Source organism: Frieseomelitta varia, unplaced genomic scaffold (genome assembly GCF_011392965.1).
Source record: "Frieseomelitta varia isolate USP_RPSP 00005682 unplaced genomic scaffold, Fvar_1.2 scaffold_749, whole genome shotgun sequence".
Taxonomy (NCBI): Eukaryota; Metazoa; Arthropoda; class Insecta; order Hymenoptera; family Apidae; genus Frieseomelitta; species Frieseomelitta varia.
The window spans coordinates 183100-209787 of record NW_025110533.1 but is presented as its reverse complement, the minus strand read 5'-3'; the positions used below and the strand labels follow the sequence as shown (position 1 = coordinate 209787).

The 26688-nt window shown below is 34.7% G+C and overlaps 4 protein-coding genes across 10 annotated transcripts in view; 2 read left to right on the top strand and 2 right to left on the bottom strand.

Moving 5' to 3' along the window:
* Positions 1–16159, top strand: part of LOC122535630 (venom dipeptidyl peptidase 4-like) — a 105652-nt gene extending 89493 nt beyond the window's left edge. Inside the window, exons 8-10 of the mRNA XM_043667332.1 lie at positions 7826–7986; positions 12541–12746; positions 14272–16159. Of these exons, the coding sequence (XP_043523267.1) occupies positions 7826–7986; positions 12541–12746; positions 14272–14367 (463 nt within the window). The 3' untranslated portion in view covers positions 14368–16159. The remainder of the gene's footprint in view (positions 1–7825; positions 7987–12540; positions 12747–14271) is intronic.
* Positions 15273–16877, bottom strand: LOC122535626 (DNA-directed RNA polymerase I subunit RPA12). 2 transcript variants are annotated; one of them, XM_043667321.1, is made up of 3 exons: positions 16633–16877; positions 16276–16492; positions 15273–16193 (listed from the first exon to the last, which is right to left on the bottom strand). In XM_043667321.1, exons 1-3 carry the CDS (start codon positions 16766–16768, stop codon positions 16097–16099), a joined length of 450 nt encoding a protein of 149 aa, XP_043523256.1. In that variant the 5' UTR covers positions 16769–16877; the 3' UTR covers positions 15273–16096. The 2 variants fall into 2 exon arrangements, with proteins under 2 accessions (XP_043523256.1, XP_043523257.1); XM_043667322.1 differs by having other exon boundaries at positions 15273–16177; positions 16633–16875.
* A 123-nt stretch (positions 16878–17000) lies between these two features.
* LOC122535628 (F-box/SPRY domain-containing protein 1) lies at positions 17001–20643 on the top strand. 2 transcript variants are annotated; one of them, XM_043667329.1, is made up of 4 exons: positions 17001–17366; positions 17623–17902; positions 17987–18077; positions 18169–20643. In XM_043667329.1, exons 1-4 carry the CDS (start codon positions 17062–17064, stop codon positions 18261–18263), a joined length of 771 nt encoding a protein of 256 aa, XP_043523264.1. In that variant the 5' UTR covers positions 17001–17061; the 3' UTR covers positions 18264–20643. The 2 variants fall into 2 exon arrangements, with proteins under 2 accessions (XP_043523264.1, XP_043523265.1); XM_043667330.1 differs by having other exon boundaries at positions 17003–17366; positions 17629–17902.
* Positions 20644–20734: 91 nt separating this feature from the next.
* Positions 20735–25005, bottom strand: LOC122535627 (transmembrane protein 164). 5 transcript variants are annotated; one of them, XM_043667328.1, is made up of 7 exons: positions 24566–24779; positions 23928–24268; positions 23724–23840; positions 23555–23633; positions 23369–23469; positions 22965–23292; positions 20735–21202 (listed from the first exon to the last, which is right to left on the bottom strand). In XM_043667328.1, exons 2-6 carry the CDS (start codon positions 24243–24245, stop codon positions 23011–23013), a joined length of 897 nt encoding a protein of 298 aa, XP_043523263.1. In that variant the 5' UTR covers positions 24246–24268; positions 24566–24779; the 3' UTR covers positions 20735–21202; positions 22965–23010. The 5 variants fall into 5 exon arrangements, with proteins under 5 accessions (XP_043523263.1, XP_043523262.1, XP_043523260.1 ...); XM_043667327.1 differs by lacking the exon at positions 24566–24779 and adding an exon at positions 24787–25005 and having other exon boundaries at positions 20735–23292; XM_043667325.1 differs by having other exon boundaries at positions 20735–23292; positions 24562–24779.
* Between the last annotated feature and the right edge of the window lie 1683 nt (positions 25006–26688).

Here is a 26688-nt window from a genome sequence, read left to right as displayed (position 1 = left end):
AGGAAAAAGAAATACAGGGCGCGAACAAACTTAACCCTTGTGGCCCGGTGTTTGCGATCGACGCTGCCACTTGCCCGCAATTGCTTTCCTGACCGAATGGTATTTAACGCGAGTCCTTCCTTTTTTTTTTTTTCTTTTTTGAAGGAGGGGGATTTTTCTCGTTAAAACGATCGCGCCGCGGGAAAGACCAAAAGCAAAGTCGAAAAATTGGACAGCGCGAAGATGAAATCGAGAGAGGTCGTGACGCGTGATAAATTTATTTTGCACGTTACGAACGAATTTGTTTAACAACGGCACATCTGTGTGTACGTATTTAATACGAAGTTGATTAATTTGATGGAGAAGCACAAATATCGTGACTTTCACCTCGAACTTTATCTAGACTGTTAATTGAATTATGAAAGTGATTTTTGTGATAATATTATTGATAATATTAAGGCAGTAACGAGGCAACATCATAATAATATTATTATATATATTATTATAATATACTCTAGCCTACAGCTGGAATTAAATACAAATTTCTTTTACAGTATGTCGTGCCGAGTCAAAAAGCCAAAAGCAAATATTGAAAATCAACCCAGTTGACTTACAATTTTTTTTTTTTTTTTTCTTAAGGTCATTCGAATGCAATTGAACATCGTTTTTTTTTACATTAATCCTAAGTCTGAGTAAAACAAATGAAATTCAACTCTGCTTGAAATTAAATATTTGACTACTAACACAAGTTTAATAAGAAAGTAATATCATCGTCAAAGATATAGAAAGTTAAAGAACCAACTAATCGAAAAATAGTTGAGAGTTCTCCAAGAAGGGCATGGAAACTTTGTTAATTTCCTGGGAAATGATCGTAGCAGAAATTTTCATGTCAGCACACTATGAACTATTTTAAATTAATAATTCTAAATCTGCAGAAATGGGACCAGAATTAAATTCGATCATGGAAATACAAATTTACCAAATTCGTTGCAGATGAAAAGCTACAATCCGTTCGAATTAAGTACGTTTGATAAGAAAATCGCAGGGAAACGAAAAAACCAAATAATCGAGAAATAGTTGAACCTTTCCTTCCTGGAAAGAGCTTGGAAACTTTATTAATTTCCTGAAATAATCGTAGTTGAAATTTTCACGTTAGTCAGGTAGATGATCGATTTCAGGCTCGTGTCGAAATCTATTTCCCCTATTTAGGGAGTAAACAAGGCATTTCAAGGTGGAATTTCGCAGATCCTAATTAAGGAAAAAGCATTTCGCGGATCGCAAACCTTTCTCGGCCAGTTCGTTTGTTCATCAGGGTTCAAATAGAAGGTTCCGATACGTCAGTCGGCATCGGGAACAAGAGAAGCGGAGGTAGGTTTCGAAACTTTGATTAAACTTCAGACCAGGCTAGACACCTTCGACTAACGATTCTCTTCGATCATGCTCGCTAGCTGCGGCGAGAAATTGCAATTGACGGTCTTTTCGCTGTTTCATTCTACGCGTGAATACTTCATACTTGTACAGACGGATACAAATAAGGAAGTTGAGCGCAAGTTGAAATTGATCCGTGCGGTCTGATTAATTTTCACCTCACTTCCTCGTTCTTAAATTCTTGTATTTCCTTGGAATTTCTTGGAGTATGAACCGTTGTGAACTTCGATCTCACGATCGATTTAAGTTTAATTGAGAAAGATTCGTCGTATTTGAAGAATGAATCGAAAATACAATCAAGTTGGTAGGAATTTTTCTGTACATATTTGAACTTGAGATGTTCTTGTAAATGTAATTTTTCATACAAACTTCATGAAATTATAATGGTATGTTATTGTACTAAAGACAAATTCAATGTAAAAGCGTCATATTAATTTTTACGTTTAACATTCTCGAGCTATATTTTCTCTGAGTCTAAATTGTCCAATCTTTTCTTAAACGTACTTTGTTAAAAAAATCTTTTGAAGTTCGATGAGATAATTCTTATTAAAATCCCTGAGTTTTTACAATTTTTTGACGGAATTTTTTTAATTATCTAACTTGTTTATTAAAAATCGTTACAAATCAATCATTCTGTTCTAATTACCTAACACACCTAAAACGTATAAAACACGTTCTACGGGTCCATTTGCCTCGAACTACAACACAGAATCGCGTAAGATCGATCGAGAGCTACGAGAATAAAGTAGAGCGTGGCCCTGTTGAAGTCCGCGAATGGCTCGTTAAAAGTCCAGATCGAAGACAATGCACGCCGTTCGAAAAAAAAAAAATGAAATACGATAACCTAAAAAAAAAAAGGAAAAATATGATATTTAAGAGAAAAATAAAACTCGAACGAGTGAGAGAGACACATTGCTCGCCGGAGAAATAGAGTGCGGCGGAGGTTAACTGGCCGATTTACGAGACTAAATAAATTTCGCGAAAAAAGGAATCCGAAGTTCAGCGAAGAGTCTCTCTTATTTCTGTGGGCAACCACGTGGTCCCTATGGAACCATTATTATCAAGAACGCGGTGAGACAACTGCCGCAGCAGAGATTCTAAGAAACCGGTTCCTTCTTACCCTTTTCCAACCGGAAATCGCGTATTTTCTTCGGGTAGCGAGGATATCAAATGCGTCTTCCAGTTGACCGAGCGGAAATCTACCACAATATTGACCATCCTTTGGTTTCATTCACAGACTTTGATACAAGTCCTTTTCTTTTTCTCGTCTTTTCCTGTTTTTCTTTTTTTTTTTTTTTTTCTTTTTTTGTTTCATTTTTCTTATCAATCGCTGAGAGTAAAGCTGAAGATAGTAAGGAAATGACGCTGTTATTCAAACTAAAAGCATTGGACAATCTTTTTCGGCACTAAATTTATTATTCTTTTGAAGACTGAAGCCTCCTCCTTGCAACGAGTCCCTAAAAATTATTGTACGATATTCTCTCGTCATTTCATTGACCTTTGAACACCAAAATTTTGAACTCGAGAAATTCTGATAGAAAACAAAATCGTGCGGCAAGTTTCAGGAGATCGTTGTAAAGAAAAAATTTGAATCTTCCAAATCAGTTGAGAATCTAACCGTGAGAAAAATTTTGTCCGTGCTTTTGGAAACGTTTGAGTTTCTACAATTTTTAACACAATAATTTGAAATATCGACGATTCGTTCGTTATTGGTTCAATTACAGTCTTCGCTGTAAATTAAAAAGTGTCTTGACATACTATTATGTTCTAATATACAATTATAATATATAATATATAATATATAATATATTAAATTGTAATATATTTTTCGTACTTGAAATATTGACAATTTTTCATCATTATTGGTTCAATTACACTCTTCACTGTAAATTAAAAAAAATGTCTCAACATACTATTATGTGCTAATACACGATTAATATATAGTATCATATTATAATAACATAAATAATATATTAATACATAAACGTAACATAATGTCTCAATACACAGTTACACAATAACTCCTCAACGAAAATAATTTTTGACCTTATCCGCACGAAGATTGTATCAATCGTATCCTCGCGATCTGAAACGTTAAGACGGTGGAAATTCAAGGTGGAGACGGGGTGGTCTTCTTGGACGTGGAACAAAGTCGACGGGACACCCAAATCCTGTTAGTTGGCAAGTAGAATGTCCTGTCGCCAATCAACGCGGGTCTCGCGTTTAAAGTAGCCTTGACACCCTCGCCACGGCCCCGGGCTACGAAAAGCGACGAACATCTCTAGCAGAAATCAGAGGAGATACACGCGGACAAGGTGACACGGCCCGGTTCCCAAAGGACTATGACCCGGCCAGGACCTTAAACTCCAACCCACCGCACTCTGGACCCACCCTTTCCACCCTCCGCACTGCGTCACTCCGGCTACACAACCGGATCTGGGTTAGCCGGGTGAAATCAGAGTTGCCGGAATCTTTCGCGGAACGTCTGTCTACCGTATGCACTTCCTATAGTCCCAAAATAGAAGTTTCCCCAAGACGGACCTTGTGTATCTCGTGATCTTTCTTTGGAAACTGTCCAAACGTGCATTTCTGCTCTATGCGCGGCGAGCGAAATATAAAAGCGAGGTGACGTTCGGACGTTGGAAAGAGAATTTTTCGTTTCTCTCTCTCTCTTTCTTTTTTTTTTATTAGTTTTTCTTGTAAAGTTTTCGTTACGAAGACCCGATTTCTTTCGATGTCCAAATGAACACTCATACGTTTGTTACTTATAATAATATAAGCTGAGACGGTGAAATACGTCGGCTTTTCTTCTGAAAATTTCTTTCTTCATCCAAGTGAAGTAGTTTTGTAAAATATCTAAATTTCAATTGTCTTCTCTGGATCACCGGATTTTAACGGTTAAATTTTTGTGGCGAGGCAGAAATTACAACGCAGTAACACATTAAATAGAGCTGGGCATAATTTGCTAGAAATTAGGGGGTTCACCGTTCTATTTATCCCTAGAGAACTCGTCCGTAATTTCTACTAAATTACCTCTATTAAACTAATGAATTTACAAATTGCTACGAGCGCCATTCTTCTGGCAACTCGTACCATCCAATTGAGATATTAACAGAATTGTTTAATGTAATTTCGTATTTTTTTCATTAGATTACTTTGAGAACTGCATTCTGTGGACTTTTGCACTCTCCAAATTTTCCCGAAATGCAGAAATGCCGCATTGTTTTATTTAATTAATCCCCAACGAAAAAATAAAAATTCACAGAAAGCTACTTCGAGACATCGGCATGGAAAAAACGTTTCGAATTAATTCCTGCAATTTCATCTCCACGGCAAAGATTTCGAGGAATCGTGTATATTTCTCATATTATTCCGAGAAATATACCGTTGAACTGTCTAAAAGGTTGACAAAAGAATCTTTTCGTTCTCAATTTTCCGTCCTGTCCCTTTATAAACTTGTTTCCTATCAACAATCGTTGCACAAAGCGAACGAGGAAGAATATTGAGAGCAAAGGTAATACACGGAGGAAATGTCTAAACGGCCATTTAACTACAAATGTCTGTAAAAGATCGACTTACAGCTGTTTAATAGAAAGAAAGACAGAAAGGGAGAGACATACGGAAGAAAAATGGGAACAGAGAGATTTAAACCCTCGACTGGTATCGTTGGACGCTCGTTGGCTATTTAATTTTGGAATTTTTTCAATTTCGTTTCATTTCATCCCTTCATTCTCAGTCGTCAGAAATATAATGAAATGCTCCAGATACTCACTGAACGTTGTGACATATCGACGATTATTGTGTAAAACAAACAACGAACGCATACGTTTTCAAACGTATATCTTAATATTTTGATATCCCATCCAAATCTCTGATTGTCTCAAATTGGTCGTACGAGACTCTGATACCAAGCTAGGAGAGAATCTAATATAAATTGTTATAATCTATGAATTGTTAAGATATAAAAATATATATAAATTGTTATAAATATACACAAATATAGATATAGATATATACAAATATATATAAATTGTTAAGAATCTAATATAAATTGTTATAATCACCTATAACCGAACTTGCGATACTCCTGACAACAAGAACCTCTTTCACTATGCATCACGCGTCGATCGAATACCATCACCATTGACTAACTAGACTGGACATCCAATTCTTTCTCGTGTTCCATGTTTTGGAGGGTCCCCTTACCATTTTTCTGTCACATTCTGCCATATCGATCTAGGCAGACCTTGCACCGCAGCGCTGCTAGCAATAGGAATTAAAATTAGAAAATATGAATAACGTTGTTACACTGAAGATTATTCATTAAGTTCAACGCGAACGTTTTCTCACTTGCATAGCTATTTTAAAAAGACGACCAATGATCAACTTAATTTTTGACTGTAGCCCAATTATTCTCTGCATAAATTAGCATTTATGTCTTTGCTTATGCCTGACCATAACCACGTTGACTTGTACTACTTGTGTATATCCGACCATACGCTGATTCGTATCACTTCCTTATTTCTGGTCGTACATTGACTTGTACTACTTGTTGATCTCTGATTGTACACCGACATACACTAGTTGCGGATTTCTGACCGTATGTTGACCTGTACTACTTGCCAATGTCTGACTTATAGTTGATTTATCCGTAACAGATTCGATTTTACTTAATCAACTTGCATCGTTTTACTTGATAATCGTTCTCCAGTTGGACATTCACTGTTGAGAGCGTTAAAAAAAACCTGTGGCCATTTTCCTCATTGATATTTCAGAGCCCGAGACGCTCTAAAGTCTCCTTATTCAATGTCCCGATCTGTTCTATCTTCAGTCAATGCCATCACGCACGTTTCCGTCACCTCTCTCCCGCTCTCTCCCTTTTCTTCCTCCTTTTAAAACACACCCGCCAGCCTCCAGCTCCTCTAATCCATTTATCCAAGATCCATCCAGCAACTTTTATCAAATTCCGCCCCGATAAAAGTAGATAGAGGCGGATACCTGCGATACCTCGGGTCACGCTCGCAGATCAAACTCGCAGATCCATCTTCTTTATCGTTCGAGCGTTCGTCGCGAGAATCACCGACGGTGGAGATCCATCGGAGGCGAGAGAGGCGGTTACAAAAATTGGACGCGTGTTTCGCGAGCCTCTCGGCTGCGAGAGGGAACGAGCCAGCCACTAGATCCCGTTGTATCTATTTTTCACCCAGGATGCCAGGCACACGCGCGCGCACGGTCCACCCGGTTTCGCTTCTCTGAAATCTATCTTCCTCCGGCGCGAACGGACCTTGGATGCATAATGCATCCGGCGGACAAGCACTTAGGTCAGCCAGCGACATTCATTTTACCGCGGCCGTCCTTTGAAAGAAAGAAAAAAAAAGAAAACGATTTTTACGCGCGTCAGCTTACTGGTAACTGAGAAGATCAGCGACACTCTTTCAAGCTCCATCGTATAGTGACTTAGGTTAACACGTTCGCGAACAGTAAAAATTTCATCGAGCTGCAAAAAAAAAGAAAGAGAGATGTGATTTATTTTTAAACTAATTGCGTCATCTACATTTTTTATTTAATCACATTTTGTCCAAGTGCTCAGAATATCACAATAGCTATATATAATGAATGCTATAGCACTATTCACGTCCCTGTTAACAAAATTCAAAGTATTCTGTTTCACGTTCTCCACGAGAGGAGATTAGTGTCTGATAAGGTTCGAATGAAAAATTTTCGAGGCTAATTAACTAGTAACTCTCCTCCTTATTTGGCAGATTTTCTCTGCGTTCGCTGGAAATTTTTAAATTCGACTGAATGAAAAATTTTCAAGGCTAATTAACTCTCTTCGCAATATTCTGTTTGGCTGCAGATGTTTTACGCGTTCGCAGGGAATTTTGAGACGCACAGTTGTGCAAAATAGCGCGTAACACGGAAAATTATTCAAAATGATATTCGACACTCGCGTGATACAATTTTCTCGAAGCTACAAATTCCCATGCGAAAATCCACTGATTACTGAAAGTTCCATTCATTTCATCGATGAACATTAAGCAATATAAACAACGGAACAGGGAAGGGAGAAATCATAAAACAAGCGTTCGACCATCCCGTTGAAAAGGATGATAGACATATCAGGATTACCCATAGATATCTGCGGCCCAACCATTATATCCGATGAAATATATTTTTCCATTTTTCACCTCTGTGTTTACTCTTTGTCCCTCTATTCAAATCGTGCTTTTAATGAAACCCGGATAAATCTGATAATAGAGAGAGAGAGGGAGAAAGACGAATCCGTAAGCTGCATAAACGAAATAAATCTTCGTTATTAAAACGGGTTTAATAAATAAATATATGATTTAATGAGGAAACAATTCCTCGAGTTAAAACCAGCCGTCGTTTCATCGATCGATTTTCTCGTCGATTGCAGGTACTTGCAACGCACGCTTCCATTCATCGACCATACCAGGACGGCGATATGGGGTTGGAGTTACGGTGGATACGCGACTGGCATGACGCTCGCCATGGATTATCACGGTGTCTTCAAGTGCGGCATGTCCGTGGCACCTGTAACAGATTGGGCTCTTTACGGTACGTCCAACGATGATAATATTTCCATCTGTCAGCTTGAACGATACCTGCTACGTCGTTATTTTATGGTCATTTCGTTCTTTAAATATCGGACAATCACTTCATCATCGTACTCGTCTTTGTACTCGCAGATTATAGTATCGTTGGATCATTGATGACTAGAATAATCTCTGTTGAATCATCAAAGTTTCATCCCTTTTTTCCATTGATTTAAACTGGTCGAACCAGAATCTAGGATATATTTAATTTTATTTCGTATTTTGCACGTTCCACGATATAAAATTCGTCGGTGATAAAATTCAATTAAATGAAGAGAGTCTCAGGTTTTTCTGATCAAAGTTACCCGCGTTACGTACTCCGCGTATTTTTTTTTTTTTTTTTTATACTGCAATATTTATGGTGGCTTGAAATAATAATTTTTATTGACTCGAAAACGTGAAGATTTCGGCCGTATTTATCGACTTTTTATTGAGAATTTTATTGAAAATTTTATTAGCGCTCTGAGATTGTCGACACTGTCGTCGTAATATCGGCCAAATTTGAAATCAATCTGAAAATGCATATATAAATTGCAAATACAACATCGAGCATTGAGGTGTGTTTGTTAATGATAATGAGTGATCGACTGTTCAAATACTTTTCTGTGGCCTCGGCGAACTGTGAATTCAAATCCGGTGTTGGATATCTCTTAAATTTCTGTTTGCACCCCTGCGTTTCCGTCAACGTTGTATTGAATATTATCTTTCATTAGCGACGCTTGGCCACAGAACGTTCACAACGAGAATCTGGCCCGAGAGTCTGTCCCTGTTTGAACGGTAAACCAGTTAAACCTTCTGCGTTCGACCCGGCGAAATTTGCTCTGCCTAGTGTTCATATTCGAGGGGCGAATGTGAGCGTCCTTAAACCTCCGCAAATGTAATTCCCAAGTGTGTTTAATTCCAAACGATCGTGGAAACACGTGGAGCGACGTAGAGATACCTGCTGCAAGAGATAAACTTATCGTCGTTATCAACGCACCCGGTATTTAAGGTGAGCAAAGGAACACTGACGACGAGACGCATTGTTCAAGACGAAATTTTATTTCAACGCGAAAAATATAAAATCATGACATACTATGGTAATTTAAAACCTATACAAAATTATAAGCAACTTGATAACAACGAAGAGAGAAGTATAATAGTGGTAACAACAAAGAAGGAACGAGAACATAATCGATGTCCGTGGAAAAGACAGGAGTGTGTTTTGTCAAGAGAGTTTTTAATAAAATTTTATAATTTCAATAAAATTTAATGGAATTTTTAATTAGAACAGTTTTAAACGGGTGTGTATATATATTCTCAACAAAAGTTGTTGCATTTTTATAATTCCCTTTACATTGCAGACGATTGCATTGCGACAATTCACTTAGATGTTAAAAAAAGAAATGTTTGTCCAAAGAATAAATAATCGAGAGATTATTAATTTTTATCAGCAAGTTTCATTGCAACGTTTGGAATAACCAACTGGACAAGTTATAATGATAAAAAGGAACCTCGAAGGATGAGGGATAAGAACATGGCCGATATAATCGATACCTATAAAGGTGACATCGACGGAAGGAGGAGAGGAGAGAGAAACGAAATAGTCGCGTTAAAAATGTGCATCGACGAGGAAGATCGAGCATCCCCCCTTCTCCTCCGAATGCTCGATCCCGGCAGGGACGATGACTCCTCGTCGAGGAAATAAATCTGATATCTGGAAACGCGAGCGTAGCCTAGCTGCGACAAGACCCTCGACAATAATTGAATCGATCGAGGCTGAAACGAACCGTCGACGAGTCCCAACTTCTCGTCTTTCGCTTCTGCTCCGTTACCTCGGCTCCTGGTACTTACACTTCTACCGTGCAAATCATCGTCGAACCGGCGCTGTATCGCGCTCTCAGTTCCTCCGTTTTCTATTACCTCGTCAAAGGATATTTTACCGATTCCCTGCATCGTCTTATCAATATTCTTTTTTTCTCTCTCTCTCTCTTTTTCTCTTCTTCCGTCCCGTAACGCTTTGCCAATCTTGATCGATCTAACGACGATTTATTTGGCGCGATTCTATTCGAATTTCGATAAGTATTCTTTTCGTCTTAGAGTGTTTTCTTTTTTTTGTGGAATATGGATTGTGGTAGGTTAATTCTTAATTAAACGTTTCATTGATGTACCTTTGACGTACCTTTCGAGTCATTATTTTCTAATCTAATTTTCTGTTCTAATCGGTTGACTAGTACTTTACCAATTTATTTTGCTTCGTGTATTAATATTAATATCTTTTTCGTTAGGGAAAAATTGCCTTTGCCAATCTTCAAACTGTTCTTCTTCAAAAATTTGGTTATTTTTTCTTAATTAATATTTCATCTGTCCGGTTTTCGTTTTTTTTTTTTTTAAATATTTCTACCGATTTTACACTAGTGAGCAAGATCAAAGAATCGTCAAATTTACGACGAGAAATTGTCAATGTTTGAGTTGTTATAACTACGTGGGAAAAAATTGAACGTCGAGTTTTACGGGGCCGTTATAAAAGGCAGACTTCGATTTTTGAATTCATGGTGGTTTTTGTCACGGCAGAAATTGTTTCAGCATCCGTTTCAGCGCCGTTTGAATTTGTACAATTTTCAAAAAGAGAAGCATCTTTTCTTTAATGATTGTAAAAAGATAAGCGAACGAGCTCTGAACGACTGTCGTACAATTTTTTCCCATCAGCAATCGTTCATCGAAAATTTAGCGATCCTTTTAATTTCGCTCCGTTTTAAAAATGCCTGACTTGATTTTTTTCAAGTGGTATTATTTTATTTCGGATTCTCCGCGTCGCGATCGTTTAAAAAAATAATCGAGTGGCTTTCGCGCGGCATGCGTGATAAAACCTTCGCGCTAAATGATTTACAGCCGCGAAGGTTCATTGCGAAGAAATCGTTCGCGACCGTTTTCGATTCGATTTCACATGGAATTCAATTTCATTCGGTCCCGCCTTTCTTTTTTTCTTTTTTTCTTCTTTCGTTCTTTCTTCCGTTTTTTGGCTTCTATTTTGATTGGTTAACTAGGTCGAGCGAAATGAACCGGACGGCGATACGAATTGAAATTCTTTTCGTGGAAATGTTTACGGTAGAGGGAGCACGTTGCTCTCTCTTTCTGTGACATCGATTGAATTTTGGACGAGTTACGAGAATTCTTTCCTTTTCTCTCCTTTTCGTTTTTTTCTTCTTTTTTTTTTTTTTTTTTATTTCAAACGGATGATCACCAAAGCACGAAAGATTATTGAGTGATATCCTTTAATTAATTGGCACGTGCTAATTACCGCGTTCCCCGTAATTATAATATCATACTGGCATCAATATTTGCCATGCCGATCATTTCGAACAATGCGTTTAATATCTATGTAAATGTTGATTCGTTCATCTTCCTTGCAATAAAACACCTACCAAAACATCTAAATATCACACTCGTGAACTCAGAGAATAAAGAAATTTGTGCTAATTGTTAACTATTAAATTTTTTCACGAAATTCGAATTTGATGCATATTTCTTTCTTTTTTTTTTTTTTTTTTTTATCAATTAAAAAATTATCGGATTTTATTCATAAAGAGTTGCTGAAAGAGAATTCTTTTTCAGTATGTAACCATAAATAATTTAAAGAGTCAAATAGTAATAATATCACTGTCATATGATTTTCAATCAAATTGTAAAGACGTTCTTTCATTGGATGTAACCATTCCTAAAAGACATATCCATCAAAAGCCTTGAGCACCCATGAACACCCTCCGTTGAGACGATAATCTCGAGCACTCGGTCCAAACACTCTAGAACTCGGATTCGCAACCTGTGGGTCGCCCACCACCCTCAAGGATCAGAGATCCTCTCAAGGGCTGCAAAGTGTTTTCTGCGAGAGTCGGCCTGCGGCTATTTTTGGAAAATTTCATCACGGACATTTCCAGCATTTATTCGTTTCAATATAATTACACTGCAATATTCACTGCTGGCGGTCGTAACGCTAATTGTTAATAAGCGAAGGAAACTGACTTGAAGAGTTCTCTTAAAACTGTTACTTAAATTGCTCGTAAATTGCTATTTTATTTTATTTCATTTCATTCGCAAAATTGGAAGCCTGAAAATCAAGCAATTAACGGGATCTGACGGATGATATCGGTTAAAATGTTTTTCAAACTCACCCACGCGTTAAACAGTTTGTATTTTTCCTTCGATCTCGATATTAAGCGAATTCTTATTACAACATTGCGGGAATTGAATAGAATTCGGAAAATAATAACTGTTTTAATTATCTCCTCGGCATGGGTATTTAATATTTAAATTTCCGCCTACGGGCGGATCATTAATTATAAAATAGCATCGCTTTCGCTGTTACTTCAAAGAAGATCGTGAAACGCTACTTGCCAATCGATCTCGCCAAATACTCGCTCGAGCATTATTCCTTCAATACCGATGATATTACATCCAGATGAGAATCCATTCGATATTGAAACTGAAGATGGTATCGCGTGAAAGTGATATTGAATAATCGATGCATACTTTACAGATTCGATATATACCGAGCGATTCATGGGCTTGCCCTCGGACAACCTGCACGGCTACGAGCAAGGCCAACTACTGAACAAAGTGGATAACATTAAAACGAAGATGTATTACTTGATCCACGGGACGTTGGACGACAACGTGCACTATCAGCAATCTTTGTTACTCGCCAAGGTTCTCGAGCAGAAGGATATCCTATTCAGGCAACAGGTAGGATTTACGTCCAAATAATTGATTTATTATATCCACTTTGGAAGGTTCATATTTTTTTTTTTTTTTTTTTTTTTCTAATCAGAAGGAAAACAGAAATTTGTTTCAACGAGTATTACAGTCAGTATATTCTGCTTTGGATACTTTTTTACATTTTTGTTACGTGCGTTCTTTACGTTTTTTTACGTAATTTAATAAAAAAGTACATTTCCATTTCTTTCTTTTTTTTTTAGAAAACAATTCAGAAACTTGAAGACGAATTTTTCAATTTAAAAATACATTTCGCCAAAGGTTTTTGAATCTTTTTTTTTCAATATTACAACCCCTCGTCTATAAAAAGAATTTATTACAGATTAATAAATATAAATTATATTGGACACAACATAACAAATTAGACTAATTAATGCTCACTGAAAAGAATTGGAAAGAAAATCGCGAGGCAAAAGGAATATGATACGATAAAAAGTTAAATTTCTTTCCCTTGCGAAAGAACATCTACTAAACTTTTCGTTTGAAATCTAATTCAATGGAATATACGGCTTATGTTCACGTCTGGCGAACGTTATTCGATTCGTTATTTCACGTTTTTTCGTGGATACATCAAAAAGGGAACGAGTCGAAAACAGCTTACGAAATTATTATGCTCAGCATTCGCCTATTACGGCTATTTGCACGGTTGTTTGAACGTTCGCGATGAAAATCTACAAAGCGCGTGGCAAGTGCAGTTTATTGCCCGTGAATGAATACCTACTGTTTTCGTTTAAGTTCCGCGCGAAATGAAACGAAGCTTTTGTTTAAATGACAATTAGACACAACGCGTAGAATCGTGCCGTTCTCGCTGCGATTCGTCCCTATTTGTTCTCCGTAAATAAATAGACCTTCCATGTTGTTTTATCGTGCGAATAAACTTCGCGAAATATTAAAAGAAAAAAAAACAAAAAAAAAAAGAAAGGAAACACAGGTACTAAAATAACTATGCCGACTCGTGAAAATATTTGGCCACTTACCATGGAAAACTTCTATATCTATAGTTCATGTTTTAAAATTTCATTAGCAGTGTTGCACTAAACACAGACTGGTCACAGTTATATATAATCAAATTTGAAGCGAATATGAAAATTCTATTTCGGTACGAAATCATTTTCCTAATGTAATCCCAATGCAATCTTTTTGATATTTTCATACGACTCCATACATTTCTTCCCCCTAAAAATTTGAAAATTAAAAAATTCTTGGAACGCAGTTTCCATTTATAGTCTCAGTTAATTTATGTATCAATACATTGTGTAGATACAATGGAAAGTATGTATGTATGTGTCTCCAATATCCAAGACTTTTTTTTCAGGGAAATCACAGGAATATTCTGACTGCTCGTTTCATTATTTTTACTATCAATTTCGTCATCTTCAGTGCGCTTGATAAATTGAAATTTCTATGCGCGGGAACTTAATTGTGACAAATATTTGTTAAAATATCTTGAAGTACTTGCTATGAAACTATCAAAAATGTCATTCTATTTTTACAGACATACACGGACGAAGACCACGGGATCGCTCAGTCACGAGCTCATCTCTACCACTCGTTGGAAAACTTCTTGGACGAATGTTACGAAGCCTCATGATCGCAGCGTCGAGGAAAACCGACAATCTAAATCCTTCGCGTCACCTGCGTCACCTGCCTCACATTCCACTTGTAAATACCTTGCCATTTGTACATACTCGATGTACAATAATGTAATATGAAGCGTTAGTGTAAATAACTGAGAACGAAGAATCATGAAACACTCTCGATTCAAACGGTGTCTTGGCCAAAAGGACGTTCTATAATTTCTATATCGTGGCTGGTGATGAAGGAATTTTGGCACATACAGTCGCGAATATAACAATTAATTAATATAACAATTAATATAATTATACACTTGCGAATCGTTTGAATCGAGCGTAACGACTGATTGTTAAGAAAATTTAGACTCGATCCGAAAAATTTTTTTAATCTATTTTTTTGGAGAGACTATCACAATCGTTCATCGAAGGCCTAATGGACTCGAGAGTAAAAAAAAAAATTTCTAGCCCTTTACGAATAAATGAACTAACGTGTATGAACTAAACAGCGCTACATCGCGTGAAACATCCTCGTAAGATGTAAATTTCGCGAAACGAACCGAATGTAATGCGTCGCATTAATCGCCGATCGCTCGATCACTTCGAGAGCAAGATGAGTGTTTTTTTTTTTTTTTTTTTTTTTTGTGAGATATTATATTATATTGTTAACGGACATTAATATTCAATAATAATAACGGATGTTATTAAATATTCTATAGCGAGCGAGGCGAGAATTCGTACGTCGAATTACGAATTTGTAAGACATGTTCCTCTTTCGTTTTATGCATTATATGCGAGGCAAGTGCAAGTTGTGTGAGAAAAGACGTATAGTTGAACGCTTCGGAGAAGCATTCAGAAAAAAGAGAAACTTTCTCTATGAAAGGAAAAGCCTTCAAAAGAGATGCGTATGCAATGATGTATCATCGACGATAAATGATTTATTTTATTTCTTCTATTTTTTGATTTAGAAACTATTGGTGATGGTATATAATTTGTTTTTGCGTTCGATACTGCCGCTTTTCGCGTGTCTATTAACAATTTCAAGTTGCTATTAGGTGCGTTTTACATTTCAGCATGATTATGTATTGTTTTACATTCGAAATGTAACTTCATAGCAAGTAAGTAAGTGTAATCGTTGAAGAGGATTGTTTAAGTGTAAAGATTCCTTCCTGTTGATTTTATCAATGTTAGGATAAAAAGCCTTTTCAACACTGTCATAGTGTGAAACTTCCATTGTGTATATAACTAAGTTGCTGGACTGGTTGTTGAAAAATAATTCCTCGATATATGATAGCGCGTATCTATTTCTCTTTACCATTAAAGAAAATATAAAACATTATTGTGACTAATAGCTAACAATTAAAAATCTATCCCGTAGTGTAAGCGACGTACTAACAGACTCTTTAAATACCAGGATTTTATAATGAAAAGGACCACTGTAATGGTTTCGAAGACAGATTAATAGGAACTTCTTAAAACTAATTGTTACAACTTTTATTCCAATGTACTGTACAAAATATTTAATGGAATATATACAATTAAAAAAAAAAAACAAAATACATTATTACGAAATTTTCATCGTGAATTATTAGGGGGAGAAAAATATAATGATAATTCAGAGTTATTATGAAAATTATTATGATTCATTATTACTATTACCCATTCATTGATATTTGTTGAGTGCATCACAAATAAAGCTCTATGTTTCATTAACGCAGAGTGTTTCATGTTTTGATGGTTATTTACCAATCATCTAATTAAATGACATTGAATGTAAAAATTGAAATGTGTAATAAAAATTTCTGTTACGAATTCTCTGTCTCTTTGAATCTGAAAATGAAACCTCCTTTAAAAAGAAAAGTTTTCCTTTCCTCTGAAAAACATTTCCTGCCTTCCAGAGAGTAACTTTAAAAAAAAAATGAACATACTTGCACTTGGTGCATGTGTAAAATACTGTCTGCCCTTCATCTGCTGATCTCAGTTGCAACGTAGCATAAGACATTTTGTTATTCTGACACTGAGGACATTTCCTTTCGACGATTGGACCTTCCGCCTCTTCCTCTTTGTCATCCTTTTGCTTTGACGAACCATAAACGTTCTTTTTGTTAAAGTGAATAACGTACGACATTTCCATATCTCCGAAAGCTAACCTCAAAGATAAAATTCAAAAAGCAATCGTTTACAATTATTCTTTACAATTCTGTGGCAACGGCAAGTAATTCTCACGCAACGGAACACAGAAGTTTGAAAAGGGAATAAAAGAAAAAAACAAAAAGAGTAGCTACCTTCGGGACCCCAAATTTTTTTACAAGCGTAACACTGTACATTGCCTGTTTCTTCTAACAATGGTAGAATTGACCCACAATCAGAACAAAAACCAGGAGTACTTATAAAAGAACCAGTGGATTTACTCTGCGCCATTTGAGATCGAGCAAATACAAGAATCGTAATAATAAATAAATAACAACGATACCGAGTCAACGCGCACGTGAACCGAGAAAAAAGGCTTCTGCTTCAATCATTAAACACAACGCACAATCTAGAGTGGAAACCAATAAACCAAGACAGAACAATTGTCACGAGTGCCTCTCTTATATCTACGTTTTCTGTGTTTGCTACATAGAAATCGCCCTAATATTAGATATATAGATGTACGCCGCACGGCGTTCTTGCGCGTGTATGTTTTGCTCGTTTACTCGATCAGAACCGGCAAAATGGACGATATAGCGCTCCGAGTGTCTGATCATGTTTTAGAAGTGATATTTTCCTATTTAGACTTGCAAACGTTGAGAAACTGTTCGCTGGTGTGCAAACGATGGAACCGTTTCCTAAACGATGAGAATAATGAAGCGTGGAGGATGCACTGCATCAGAAAGTTGGCTCAGGAGGCGCTTAGTTCTGATTTATTGTCGTCGGTGCCTACTTACAAATCGAAGCTCCGTGCGTTTTACCACGCGTGGAATCCTAATGACTGCTCCCGTAACATTTACATTAGGCCCAATGGATTTACCATGCACAGGTAGAACCATGGATTCTGTCATCACCGCGTGTTAAATTCGTGGTTTATGCGATGTCAAACTTCGTTACTTTCGATCGAATTTTACGCGTACTTTACGTACTTTAATATCAAAGATTAACGAGATACGTAAAAATCTGCAGCTAATTTTTTAATGAAAATAATTTAACGATACGATTGTAAAATGTAAACCTTCGAGTGTGGTTCTTTTTTTTTACATATAAATGCCAAGTGAGTGCTTGAATGTTTACTACTTGAGTTATAGGAATCCAGTTGCTCAGAGCACAGATGCCTGTAGAGGTAAAATTGGCTTTCGGCATGGACGTCATGCTTGGGAAGTCATTTGGGAAGGACCTTTGGGAACGGTAGCAGTAATAGGCATTGCTACAAAAGAAGCACCTCTTTTGTGTCATGGATATGTAGCATTAGTTGGCTCTGACGAACATTCATGGGGATGGAATCTAGTAGATAATCACCTGTTACACAATGGAAATGTACAAGGGAATTATCCCTTGCTTAATAATGCTCCAAAATACCAGGTACGTTATATTTCTTTTTATGATAACACTTTTTGTACAGGTAGAAGAATATTCCCTAAGGTACCAAAATTTTATAATTAACAGGTTGGGGAAAGAATTAGAGTAATATTAGATTGTGATGATAACACGTTATCTTTTGAAAGAAATTATGAATTTTTGGGAGTGGCATTTAGAGGTATTGTATCCTATTTGCTTTCCGACTAACAATAGATGTGTTTTATAAGGAGAATTTCTTTTTTTTTATTAATAATAAATTAAATATACAGGGTTGCCAGACAAAAGACTATACCCGTCTGTATCTGCCGTATATGGGAATACAGAGGTATCTATGGTGTACTTAGGACCACCTCTAGATGGCTAACACTTTACTTCTGGTAGATCCCCTGAGGCTTGATCAAGGCTGTATGTTGAAGTCTGGATGAGTGCAAATTTTTTGCATCAAAACGTCTACTATGAAGTAGAATAAGCACACGAATGAACTGATACATTTTAAGAGAGATGTGTGCCTGTTCATTCAGTCAATAACATTGTAAATAGTATTAGCATTCCATTTCAATCGATAAATCCATGGTAGTGCTTTATACAATGCTAACAGTTACTCGACAAGCAACATCCATGAATTACACTCGAGATCATATGTTCGCTAATAACTAGCGATCTGTATACATTTGATAATGAAATTTCTCGTTTCATTTTCACGATTGAAAGTACTTTTACACGAGAAAGTTGAGTGACGTATCACTGATTTCGAAATAAACATGTAAAAAATATTCTTGAATTAGGAAAAGAAGTTCCTCTGCGAAGAAGATATAAACGTTCTTCTATAAGCGGAAATGAATCGGAATTATTTTGAAATTTCAAGTTCTTTTTAAATCATGTAGATTAAAACTTTTTAGTTGATATTTATGCACATAGAAATAAGTATTATTCTTTACTCTTCCATGCAGTATTAATATTCGAGTCGTTGTAAAAATATATGCTTTATATGAATCATAAAATCTACTCATATGCCAAATAAATGGCAAATTCTTACTTGTTTATGAAATAGTCACATACTGTGGTAATTAGCTTATTTCTTACCACTATTTACAAAGTCTACCATTTAACATTACATTTGTTATTTTTGTCATTTTTATGACTTATGCATAATTTTGTAGGAATTATGAAAGAAACAGCTGTGATTCATTTATATTTTATTAGCATATCTGTTTTTTCAATGATGTCTGCACAGGCGTTTTACTTATTTATTTATGGCTGTTGAAGCGCGTTGCGTATGGCTTACAAGACATTTCACATTTAATAGATTAAATACTAAGGTCCTTTCTTACAAAAATTTATGCGCTTCAGTTTTTTTTTTTTATTATATATAGATATTTATACATATTTTAAATTAATATTTATTTCCTAATGGTAAGAAGAGACCTTTTTCTTTTTAACACTGATAGAACTCAAGCAGCGAAATCGTCAAACAAATCGAAGACAACTTCGTAATTACAGTATACAGGGTGTTCCACTTAAAGTGTTCATAGCTGCTTTATTTTTCAATGTATAAAGCAATGTCGTAAATTGTAAAATATCAAATTCCGATCGATTTGTATGATAATTAATAATTTTCCTTTTTAAGTAGAGCGACGTTAGAAAATGAAACTAGTACCTGTGGAATTCATCTATGTAATATCATAGTCGAACTGATTTTTTTTTTTTTTTTTTGTTTTTTACGAAAATTTTGCGTTACGGTATACTGTGTGTAATATAGCTTTGTGTGTAAAGTTCCATAGTCGTGAAATCATCATGTATTCATATTCACGGTGTGAAATTCAATGATCACTATTGTGATTGATGCACAACAGGTTTTATTTAATTAATGTAATCAACACTTCGATTCGCTTACGCATTTAGTCTGGGAAAATCATGTGTCGACTATGTGTGAAAGTTGTATATCGTGCTTTGTGAAATGTATTTGTAGATAGTAATTAATCACCGGCGTCGGCGATCGACGCTGCAACGTCAAGAGATATTTCATAAATCACGAGAATGGTTTTTTAATGTATATATTTATTATCGTCATTATGTTTGTTACGTGTAGCTTCAATGAAATTAGGTTTTTCTAAACTTTTGTACAGAATCGTGTACATATAATAGCGATCATGAGATGTATGAGGGGGAAATAAACCTTATTTCGTATATATCCAATGGTTTCATTCGCATAAATAGCAAACATTACGAGTCATGGACTGATTTAGAACTAATACCTCTCTTCCGATCGATGATCGATATACAGTTGAGTCTCCATGGGAAAAAAGCATATTTCTCGTTTTAGAAAATGCGAAACGTAATATAAGTTACTTCGATAATACGAACTACCAATATTACACGTGGAGTATAGTGGTGCCTTATTACAATTCTTTCGATGTAATCTCGATGTGATTACAATAATACAATGATAGTATTAAGAAGTCCAATTTTAATCGACATGAACCAGTTGAAACGATTCGAACCATCGATGAGAAAAGAAACCAAAGTACATCGTTTTGTAAATACACGTGTTACACGCGCATCATGTAACCATATTCGCGAAACTATTCTGTACAAACGTTTAGAGGAAGTGTGAATTAGTCGTGATACGATTAAGCTTGGAACACCGGTATACTTGCGCGTATATCAGAAGTGTGAGAGTTTTAAATAAAAAGAAGAAAAAAAAGAATGTACATCGCTCTGTAAATAAATTATTTTATTTTAATGCTTTAATGTTTGTATTGTTGCATATCACGAATTATAATGACCGATAAATGTCGATGCTTTTCTTCTACAAAAGAGATAGAACAAGGAGTATTTCGTATCATGATTTCTCATTTATTTAAACCATTTATACAATAAATATTTCGTACAAACCTCTTTCACTTCATATCCCGTACAATTCAATACGATTTTAATATTATAACTCGCGATCGAACATAATGTTTCTTTCATCCCTTGTTCTCTATGAAACTTCACGTTTAGTACCAAATTTGCAACATGACCACTATCGTTATAACAACGACGCTTTCCATAGCTTACAAAAATATAACAGCAATTTGTTGTACATTTAATTTTTATTGCTGTGCAACTTATAGATAAATAAGTATTAACTTAAGTGTACATACATTAAAGATTCAATGTTACCACAATGTTGTGATTGAATCATAATTGAAATTATTAATTGAATTCAACTGTCTTTGGTGCATATTAGGACTTTGAATCTTACACATATACGTGATCTTCATCGCGGATGCTTACTCGAATGTAAGAGGAATAACAGAGCTGCAAATTTGAAGGAATATAGATTTACATAGTACATAATTCCTCCTGTACATAATACATATATGTCCTAATCTTTTTACTAAATCTATTAAGAAATAGCGTGAATGCAGATTAAATATTTCTTGTTGCACAGCATCATTCAAATGGCTAATATTTAGTTTTTATCACAAAACAATCATTATTACAAAAGTTCATTTTCTTGTGATAATATATTAAAAATCAAAATTTCCAGAAATTTTCCGAGGCCTTTGTAATTGCAAGTAAAATTCCATTATTCGCATTATTAAAATAAAGATTAGCTAAAAAGTGCACATAATTAAAGCTTAGAATCATAAACATCAAAATATCGAATTTTTACAATAACATTTTCCTTTATCCAATTTTTGCAATTTGATAGAAGTTAATGGAAATATTTTTTAATGTAGAAATAATAACAAATTAAATTTATGACAAGAAAAAAATATTTTTCATTGTTAGGCCATAAATACATTTTTTAAAGTTGATAAATTTTATTTATAACATTCTGTGAATTTATTTCATTATTATGAGCAAATATTCACTTTGTAAATTTAAAATTTGATAATTCCACAAAAATAAAAATATAAAAATAGATTTAAGTATTGGATATTATTGCAAACAATTCCAAAAATTTGGACGAATTGCAAAAAAAATAATAAATAAAAGTTTTGGCAGTTGCTACATATAAAAATCATTGCAGTATTGTAACAATATGGAATGTATTGAAGACCTAAACTAAATATTTCATTGTGTGCACACTATTAACATAATTTATCAAATCTATTCGAAACGGATAAGCAATGACTTTATCAATTATTAATATATTCATATTTTGTTCATATATCACATAATGCAATTAATCATTACATATATCGCAATAAATCTGCTTTATTATAACTGGAATATTTCTGAAAAAGATATTCTATAAAGATAATGAGAATTATCTAGCTTAATTTGAAATATATATACATTAAAATAATATTTTAAACTTAAAATAAATCACAAAATTCATTGGTGTGCTTTTTTTAATTACAACAAGTGTTGTACACTATTTTCATGGCTAAAATTGTAGCCACTAATTGTAGTATAATAAGATAAGCATTAAAATAATGTAATAGTTACACATATAAATAATGTGTAACCATAAAAGAAGGAAATTAATTCCTTAATTATTCTCCAAAAATAACATGCATGACTAGTTTCATAAAACAATTAATAATATACATAGGAATATTTATATATCCATATAATATGGATAATCTCAAACAGGAACAAAAGCTATCATACCAAAAATATAACATGCGAAAAAATCTCAATACTGCATTTTTAAAAAATGCTATATTTTTCAATAGGAAATGATTTGCAAATAACATTCCTAATCACAGACGCATCAGAAATGCGAGATCATTGGACTCTCGTAATCTCATATTAAAGAATCTTTCCACTAAGTGGATAATATGTGCTACATAACAGTAGTAGCACCTAGTTTAAAGTTCATTACATATTTATATTTTAAAGTTATAAATCCCTAATTTCTATTACAGTTTGCCCTGTACTGTGTCTATTTACTGTTATCACACGTATAGTGCGAAAAAATAACTACAAACGTGTTTTATTCAGGAAAAGGACCTCCAATCTTTACAGATCGTGACTGTACAATTCACATATGAAAAACACAAAATAATTTGTGTTCATTCAATTATTGACATGTAAATTTATCTATCTGTTTAGATCATGTACTCACTGATTTGCAGCGGAAATCATGTCCACCAGAATTGCGAAATATCGAATTAATTTACGTGAGTATGTCCATTGCCTGAGGTATTTGCATCTTCGTGTAATCTCTCGTTATCTTCCATTCTGTTGTTTCTTGCAAGTGCGCAATCGAGCGTCGGTTTCACTCTAGTTGGCGGAAATTTCGTTAATAGAAAATTCGATACATAGCAGAATAGTTTGCTTAACAGTGGACATAATATTCCTTGATGAATAAATGTCCATACTCGATAATATTGACCTTCAAAAGGATCAAGAATAGCTGCACATAGCATGTGACTTAGATTTACTTGTACTGGCTAAAAAACGGAATGTTAAAACAGAGTAGATCGAAATAGAAGACACGTGTAAATATGAACATGAGATAATACATACCAAGGCAATGACTTGAATAACCCAGAAATGATAAGCTAAATTTATTCCATAGCTCAAAACAGACCAACTCATGTCTGATAAACGTTCCACGTTATATACACCTGAACATAAGAATTACAATAGTGTTACATAATGAATTCTGTCTTGTGATTTTCAAATTAATCAGAGAAAATTAATTGTAACTACCTCCAATTCTCATTAAGTAATATGGTATCACTACCATCAAACCATGCTGAATATAATACATTGCTTTATCAGCAAATATCTGAAACAATTATATTAATGTGAATTTGAAACATACAATACATATTTATATATGTTTCTTAGTAGAACACAATAGTAAAACATGATTTACTCTGCGAGATTCTGTCTCTGGGAATAAGTAAGCTAAAAGTGGTCCATTCATGAAGTTCAAGTGTATCCTGAAGATTGCTGTTACTGTAGGACTAGGATCTGCTGCCAGTAAATATAACTATATTACAAAAAAATGCAATAATTAAGTAAATAAGCACGAATAAAATGGATATACTTCTTATTTAATCAATTCTACTAATTTTACCTGTACAGCTGTTGTCACATGACAGGGATTTAGTATATATATAACTGTCCTGCTGGTAAACTTGAAACCAATTTCCATTCCTAGTACTAATGACATAATAATTAATAATACTCTTCTACCAACACGATCATGATTTACATATGATACTTTGGTTGGCAATTTAATGTGTCTGTAACCCCAGACTAGAAAGATTACTATGAATATGGATATAAATAATGTTTCAATGATCCTTCGCTTTGGGCTTAGGTAATTTGCACACTCTGGTCCCACATTACGTGGTATCGAGGCATTAACACCATCATATGCCCATTCAAACATTGCTATGAATTCTTTTTATACAGCTGAAATGAAAGAAGGTGGAATTAATAATTCGGCTGCAAACTGGACCACGTTTAAATCTGCATTATCCGCAATGCCGAATTTCAACTTATGACACAAAATTTTTCAACTATCAGCCAGAACATTTTACTGGGAAATGTGAGTTGTATTTTAACGTAATTGAACAACTTGCTGGACATATGGAATCATTAGTAAATAATGATATCCACTGTTTGAGTATCATATTAAAAAAATGTAATTATCGATTCACCGGAACGAAGAAGATTCTTTAAATAGAAAAATCATACAACTAAACGTACGTATCTGATCTTACGTCGTACTAAACGTGGAAGTACTGCAGAACACTTTGAACTGATATGTACGTGTAATAAGCCGCATTAAATATAAACAAGCATCACACTTTATATCATGTATTTGCTATTGACAAACACTATCAAAGACTCGTAAAGCCTCTGTTATCATTTTCCAGTAATTTTTAACGTTACCGATTCAGCAAAAAATAAGATTACGATATAATTACAGAGTGATATGGTCGGGTGTACTGTATCAAACAGATGGCGCTATGACATTCTGCTGGCAGATAATTTTATTTTAATGAATACAAAAATAAATTGAGCTAGACTTGAATATAGTTAATTGAAGAACAATTATAATTTGCGTTCCTGTATTTTATAAAACGCATATATAATGCATTTTTTGTACTCTTTTGTACATCACAGCACAGACGAGGTATATGAATAGACTAACCATACAATCATTGACTAAAGATAGAATAGATTAGACATGAAATGGAATTTAATGTATCAGAGTCTGCAATACCGACCAGGAAAAAAAATTGGCTTTTTAGCGCACTGTATCCTCAGGCACAGACGAGGTACATATATGAATAGACCAAGCCACACCTCGTCTGTGGTGGAGCTAAAAAACCAGTGATTTTTTTATGTTGGTATTTTAGGTCACAGGCCACAAAATCCCATAAGATGCTTGATCTATTTATATATGTACCTCGTTTGTGGCTGTAGTGCAAAACTTGCCTGAATCGGTACAACAGGATGTGACACGAAAATGGTAAAGGGGTCCTAAGACCCTCCAATCGTGGACCGAAAAAATACATTCTATGCGATGTCTATTTATATACCTCGTCCGTGCCTTAAGCAACGATGAATTGAACTATATCAAGTAAAATGATACAAAAACAGACGAGAAGTGTAGAAGAAATTAAACTAGTTTAATTGTTGCAAACAAGCTAAATAATATCGACTAATCTTTAGAAATATAAAAAATAATTTAATTGTCATAAATGAATTATTGAAACTATGAAATAACATTTTAAAATGTAAAATAATTAAATTACTGGTTCAATTGTTACAAATAAATAGTTAAAATTATTAACTAGTATATAAAAATATGGAAACGTAGTTTCGCTTTGCAAAAAATATATAACTTAGTATTTGTTGTTACAAAAATCTAAAAATGATCAAATTGAATACTATGGAGGGTGGATGAGATTAAGGCCCAGGTCAAGTCATCTTCTTGTGATTAGAGCTGGTAATTGATATCGTGTTCCAAATTTTAATTTTTGCAAAACAATATCAAAATAAGAACTATGCAATCTACAGTCTAGACCGTAAAATTTTTTTTTTTTTTTTTTTATTTCACTGGTCTAGACTAGACTGTAGGAATTAGTTAATAAGTAAACTATTAAATTCTCCCAAGGCGGGCCACTGGCCCCGTGGCGTAACAAAAATTGTTTAAATGGGAATATCTTGAGAACCAATAGATATATTTCGCTGAAAATTTTAATTTTGTATCAGATCGTAAGAACAAGACACGTTTATTCAACTGAACGAAATAAAGGAAACGAAGCTACTGACACGCTTTATTCATAATATCGTGCTTTGCAATGGGGATAATAAGAAATAAATGCTACGGTTTGTCTTTCGCTGTGTACCAAAACAAGGCTCGACCACATAGAGGTGAGTAATCTAATTTGGACACAGTTGGATTTCGAAGAATTGTAGAATCAGATTACAAAGGACGCTAGACTACAAGAACCTCACCTCGTCCTTTTGGACATTAATTTTTTATCACAGATGAGATACTCCTATATTTCGCTCGTGGTAAAAAAGTTACTCAACATTTTCAGTGACTGGCAAATCACTTGGTTGATAAATACGTCAGCTCGTAGATGTCGCGTGGTTATTTGAAAAAGCAAGCCGAGTATCCACCAGGGACGAAGATCACGCGAGCGATAAAACTCGTGCTTACGGTTACTATTAATTAAATTTATGAGTCAGTGAAAAACTATCTGACTAAGTAGAATAAATTACCGATAATATCTAAAGGATTAATCGATCAACCAGCAGAAAACGTTCGAGTATGCTAATGTACTTTTGTTGCTTAATTAAAACAGCATACGCCA